General features: G+C 37.0%; 1 protein-coding gene across 3 annotated transcripts in view; it reads left to right on the top strand.

The window, feature by feature from the left end:
• cyp2a6.1 (cytochrome P450 family 2 subfamily A member 6 gene 1) overlaps positions 1-6,479 on the top strand; it is a 29,373-nt gene continuing 22,894 nt past the window's right edge. Inside the window, exons 1-7 of one of the 3 annotated variants that reach the window (XR_004219447.1) lie at positions 100-392; positions 539-701; positions 1,753-1,902; positions 2,687-2,847; positions 2,946-3,122; positions 3,644-3,785; positions 4,533-4,655. Coding sequence is in view for 2 of the 3 variants with exons in the window: in NM_001127069.1 (NP_001120541.1) it covers positions 213-392; positions 539-701; positions 1,753-1,902; positions 2,687-2,847; positions 2,946-3,122; positions 3,644-3,785 (973 nt within the window). In the remaining variant the exon portion in view is untranslated. 3 annotated transcript variants of the gene reach the window in all.

The raw sequence follows: 6,479 nt of genomic DNA, 5'->3' as shown, positions 1-6,479 counted from the left end.
CTTATCTGTTACTTGTGCCTTTAAAACAGCTGTGTCTGAGATCAGTTTACACATTCCATTCGTTTGCATTGTTATGCAGTTTCAGTAGAGGAAACCGTGCCCTGGATATAGACACACCCCGTGTGTTCACACAAAGTGAGCGACTCAAGCAGTGTTATGTGTGGCTGTGTAGTAAACAGGAAAAGAGCTATTGCAGCGTTGCTAATGTAAATATGGCGATGGATTCAGCAGGGACGATTCTTCTGAGTGTTTGTGTCATTATCCTGCTTTATTTAGTCAAATGGAGGGGCAAAAGCAAATCAAAAAATCTACCCCCTGGACCAACGGCATATCCACTGCTGGGCAACTTTCCTCAGATCGGCCTTAGAGAGATTCCTAGCTCCTTTGTACAGGTGAGTTGTGATTTCTAAAGTACAGTTTATAATACAAAACAAAATTCATTATTTTATAGATATAATTTTGGCAACAATAACAAAAAAACACACAGAAGTTTTAACTATTTCATAAAATTCATGCTGAGCCTTTGTTTTCTGTGCAGCTAAGTAAAACCTATGGACCTGTGTACACCTTGTATCTGGGAGGTCATCGATTAATCGTCCTCATTGGGCACGATGCTGTAAAGGAAGCACTGATTGACCAAAGTGATGTTTTTAGTGACAGGGGAAGGCTTGGGATTTCTCAGGTCTTATTTGATGAACATGGTAAGAAAACTGACAAAAGCCCTTATTTTCAAATCCTTCTGTTTGTTTTCAATATAAAATTTTTAAACATTAACAGTTATTTGTAAATGCAGTTGCTATTGAAAGCAGTGTCTGTTTACATTTTGGCACTGCTGGTTCTGATTCCTGAAGCAATGTAACAAAACCCATCTGATTGATAGACCAGAAGTCTTACCCAGAGAACCCCTTAGCGCACACTGAAAGCCACGGGATCAGCCCATCAGCATGCACACAGATTGGATTTCTGTGTGAAAATACATTCTTTAGAATTTCTCTAACAAAACAGGTTCTCTGTGTGCACAGATGGGTAATTGCAGCTAAGCAGAGGTAATTGCACTGATACAACTGATACATCTGGGACAATAAGAACATTGTTTAATTGCTGCCTACTGTAAAGGAAAAAAAGATATGCTTTATTTACCCCACATGCATGGATGCTATAAATGTCACCATCTGCAAACATGGTCTGTATTGGGGGCATAGCCTCTGCCGGTGAAGAAAACCAAATTTATGACATTAGTCTAAGGAACATCACTTATTTAAATGTATAAAATATACCCATTTCTGTAATATGTAAGGACATTAGACAGCACCTAACAAGGCCTACACCTTGTGCCTTCTAAAATTCTCATAATTTACAGTAAGAGATAATATTTCATATATGTCCCATCACAGCTATCAGTTAGCAACAAATGCTAAGCAAATGGCGAATGTCTTTTTCAGATGGAAGTAAACATACATTTTAATGCTTCAATTCTTTTTTTCCTTCATTATACCTTAACATTTTGAAAACAACTTTCTCTTATATTCATTTTACTGAATGTATCACACTATTCTTAAATCATTTTTTATCTTATTTAATTAAAAGATCCTATTCACAAAATCAAACTCAGAAAACAACCCAAAATTATTCCATTCTTCTTGCAATAGTTAATTAAATACAGTCATAGGAAAAATGGAAAAATAACAGCACAGTGGGTTTTTAATAGCAAGCAGGTTCATTTATTTATAATATTAATTTGAAACATTTTAGGTGTTATAATGAGCAATGGAGAAAGGTGGAAAACAATGCGGAGATTTACACTTACGACTCTAAGAAATTTTGGAATGGGGAAGAGAAGTGTTGAAGAAAGGATACAAGAGGAAGCCCGAAGCCTGGAAGAAGCCTTTAGAAAGAAAAAAGGTTGTAAACATTTTCACATTTAAAAAAAAATAAAGAAAACTAGAGAAATTTCAAGTAAGTGAAGTGATGCAAGTATTTCAGTTGAAACCTATATTATTATGCACCTGATTGAAAATGATTTGAAGACTGCTGAGCTCCTCAAATGTCAGGAATAAAAAATAGGAAAAAAACCTCAATTTGCAGAATTTTTATTTTTGTTAAGTGTATGCTCAGAAGAAATCAGAGCCATTGATTACTACCCCCCTTAGAATGCTAAGTTCCCTTAAAACACTAAGGGGCACATTTACTAATCCACGAATGTCCGAAAGCATCCAAATGCGCTTTTTTCGTAATGATTGGTATTTTTGAGACTTTTTCGTCACCGTCGTGTTTTTTTCGTATTTTGCGTGACTTTTTCGTCGGCGACTAAAAAGTCGCGCAAAATACGGAAAAACCGCGACAGCGACGAAACAAAAAATCGCAAAATTTTCGTTTCCAATACGATTGTTTCCCATTCGGGATTCGGATTCGAGGATTAGTAAATGTGCCCCTAAGTAGCAGAAATATAATAGGGGTCATTTACCTAACAGAAAGCAGTGTACAGAGTGCCGAAATAGGCCACAATTGGCCACTTTTCTGCACACTGTGTTCTGATCTTCAGGAAGTGGTGCAGGCGTTTGCACTCGGTTTTTGCCTATGGCAGCCTATAAGCGCAGTGCTCACCTACACCTCCTCCTGTAGCTGTTTCTTTTATCATTTTACTTTTCTGTAAGTCATAACACTGACTTTTTATCAATAAAAACAGATGAACCATTTGACCCAGTGAACCTGCTGGGACCAGCCGTCTCCAATATTATTTGTTCTATAATATTTGGTGACAGATTTGACTACGAGGATGAAAAATTTACTACTCTGCTGAAGTGCATGAGGGAGCTCATCAATCTGCTGAACTCTTTATTTGGACAGGTACATACAGTATATCTCTGTCTCTATCGCTTTTTCAGTCTTTATATCGTTATGTAACTTTTGTTCACTCTGTTAACAATAACACTATTTTGTCACAGCTTGTCAATGTGTTTCCAAACCTGTCACAACACATTCCTGGCCCCCACCAAAATATTTTCACATATTTTAACAAGATTAAACAGTTTGTGAAGGATGAGGCAAAGTCCCACAAAGACACGCTGGATGCAAACTGTCCAAGAGACTTTATAGACTGTTTCCTGATCAGAATGGAGAAGGTAAGTGTTTATGGAAGCTGAAATACTTATTTAAAATTAATATAGCTGTCAGTTGAAATATTTATTTAAAATTAATATAGCTGTCGTCAGAAAAACATGAGGAACTTTGGCACTATTTTGCACTTTAGTAAATTAGTAAATAAGGCATATCATAGAAACATTTACAAAATAACACCATTCATCTAGTGCTACAGTGGGGTGGGCATTAAGTCTGAAATAGGCTAGAATATTCCCATGTGTCAATGATGCATTTACTGCTGGGAACTCCATAAAGGCAAACGCACAGATGTGCTGTATCTCCCACTGTACAACCATTTTATAGGACATTACCTACTGCTTCCAAATGTACCCAAATGTATCCTTTGTACTGAAAAAATGTACAGACATTTAAAAGACAAATTGACATGATGGATAAATTAGACAGGACAGATTAGATAGATAGACAGATAGAGAAGAATTCGTTCTGAGTACTCAGCTCCACAAAGCCAAATGCACAGATTTGTCTTTTTAACTTCTCACAGGAAAAGATGAATCCTAACACTGAATTCCACAATGACAATTTGTTTGCTGTCATCTTTGATTTGTTTTTTGCTGGGACAGAGACCTCAAGTCTAACTCTGAGATACGCCTTCCTTATTTTTCTCAAATACCCAGAAGTTCAAGGTAATCTTTCTTTTGCGCATTACCACATATCATGTCATATAACCCACACCACCACACTGTATATGACTCACTAGTAAAATCTGAGTACAGGATCATTTCCCTACAACAATAAAGCATTTAAAAAATTGCACTGTATCCCAAATTGCCTGTTACCAGGTTACATTTGTAAAACATTCACTCCTAGATGATTTGATACATAGCATGCATTAACTTACAAGCCGTTTTAAGCATTTTATACTCCTTAGCTTTGGTTAATTGTTTTATATGAAACCTCTATCAAGTAAGGGAAATGATATATCGTTACATAATCATTCAATTTTGTAAATGGTCATAGCCATGCCTTCTTCTTTGTTCTACACAATGAATTTCATGTTTTTGCAAATCACTTACAAAATGCAGGAAATTATATTTAGGTTTACTGATTATGGTACTTTTACCCCAAGACAACCCCACGCAGTTGTTTTATTTAAATACATACATTTTCCTATATGAAGAATGCTGGACTAAAGGGCAGGTTTATCAAATGTGAGATTAGAATTTACCACAGAAAAATTCACTCACTTTTTATTGATACCTATAGGATTTTCAGAACCGTATTTATTAGTGGGTGAAAGTTCACCAATTAATAAACACTTTTCTAAAAATCCTACCTCTAAATCTCGCCCTATCACCTCACTACTAAAATTCTGTCTCCTGGCTTTCAGTCCAGTGGTGCATTAAATATGAAATTTTTATCCTGTCCTTCAGGGCCCTTCATTCTTCTGCTCCCCTCTATATATCAGCTTTCATCACGCCTTACTCCAGTGGCTACTTAAGAGAAGCTACCAGCAGCTAATTATTAGAAATATCAGGACATCACAGGGAGAGGAGGTGATTAAATGTACTATATTGGACATCAATATTAAGCATACTTGTGTTACAACTAAAGAGAATCCAGTTCATAATATATACAAGGGGAGGCTTACCAATAGAGGAAGGTATCCAGGTGCTCATTCCCCAAGATAAAAGGCTGCCACAAACTTGGACCATCAAGCAGAAGTGATGCAGTTAAAAACTAATTTATTTATTGAAAAAACATCTCAAATAAACAAGTCCTATGTGTTTTATGCCTATGCGTAAAGCTTGCTTTTTTGAGATGTTGTTTCCCTAAAAAAACTATTTTTAAACTGCATCTGCTTGATGGTCTGGTTTTGTGGCAGCCTTTTATCTTGAAAAAACATGTTTGTGTCATGCCTGAAACCTGTGTACTATTACTCTTCAGCTCAAAAGGGCAAACCTGTGAAAACTTATTGCACTACCAAGATTCATGGCCTGGGGGGGCATGATTCAATGAATTTCTCTGTTTCTGTCTTTCAGTCTCTTAGTTTATAGGAGCAGTACAAAGGTTTGCTGGTCTACCTGATATCTGACTAACTCCTTTTATGAAAGGGTAAAGAGTGTTCAACTTAAACATAGCACAGTATAAGGTACATGAGATCCTGAGATAGTAGCAAGGAGGGAGAGGACCTATGGTATACAGTATTGCCTGTACAATCCAGAATGAACAAAGTTGCTCGGTGACTTAACCCTAATAGACATTGAACAGTAAAGTGGCATACAGAATGAATACTTTTCTAATGGCAGACTGGCCTTTAGAAAGAGAAAAAAATAATTGTAGGGATTTGTTGATGCAAACTAGCAAAAGCTCTGAGGCCTATTTTTTCATTCAAACGAAGTGGAGGACACTTGGAATTATCTCAGGTCACATAAAATCAGTGGAGGGGAAGTAAGAGCGTTTACTTCTTTCTATACACCCGCTCAAACAAAAAAAAAAAAAATCATGCTTTACCAAAGTGGATAGAAACAACTTTCCAGTTTTTACTACTTTTTCTTTTAAGTATACAATAATACTTCAGAAGATGTGAGACATACAAATACGCGGTCATTAGGTTAACCCCAGGGTGCAAGAGCAAATCCCTTAGTGCTCACTTAGCATGCACTGGATGCTGATGGTCAGGAGGTACAGCAGAGCGCTGTCCTGCTACAGGGTAGATGGGAAGGACAAGGAGGTGGTAGTGGTGATGCCTACATGCCTCACCCTCTCCCACCAATGCAGTGCTGACTACAGCAGTCAGCACTGTATTCATAGGGGAAGCAGCAGTTCTCTACACAGAGACCTGAGGCAATACAGAGAAGGAAAAACCCATGTGCAAATTGCAAACAAATGGCTGATTACTAACTGTAACTGAAACTGTAACTGCTACTGATCAGTCATTTCTTAAACTAATGCACCAGTGATATAATTATGTTGAACTGTATTTTTGTATCGTTGTTGTTTGTTCTTAAAAGAGCAACCTTTAACCTTTGAAAACTATGCCTTGCAAGGCTTTTAATAAAATATAGACTTTGGTCTGTGAATGATTAGTTTTGCATTGGCACCATTTCAAAATTTGTGTGTGGGAGAAAACTAGAGAACCCATAAGAAACCCATGCATGCAGTAAACATACAACTCTCATGAATCAAACCCAGGACCCCAGCACTGCAATACATCAGTGTTAACTACTGCACCAATGCATGTTACCCGAGTTTATGAAAAATGCTTTATTACCAAAGTTAAACAGTGCAATAAATGTTTTATTCCAAAGGTTTGGGGGGGGGCAATAAAATTACTTTGCTGCAGGGCACACTAACTTCTAGTTATGTCACTGATTCAG

The sequence above is a fragment of the Xenopus tropicalis genome, chromosome 8, assembly GCF_000004195.4.
Source record: "Xenopus tropicalis strain Nigerian chromosome 8, UCB_Xtro_10.0, whole genome shotgun sequence".
In the NCBI taxonomy this organism is placed as follows: Eukaryota; Metazoa; Chordata; class Amphibia; order Anura; family Pipidae; genus Xenopus; species Xenopus tropicalis.
The sequence above is the reverse complement of the archived record's forward strand: the minus strand, read 5'-3'. Positions and strand labels throughout refer to the sequence as shown.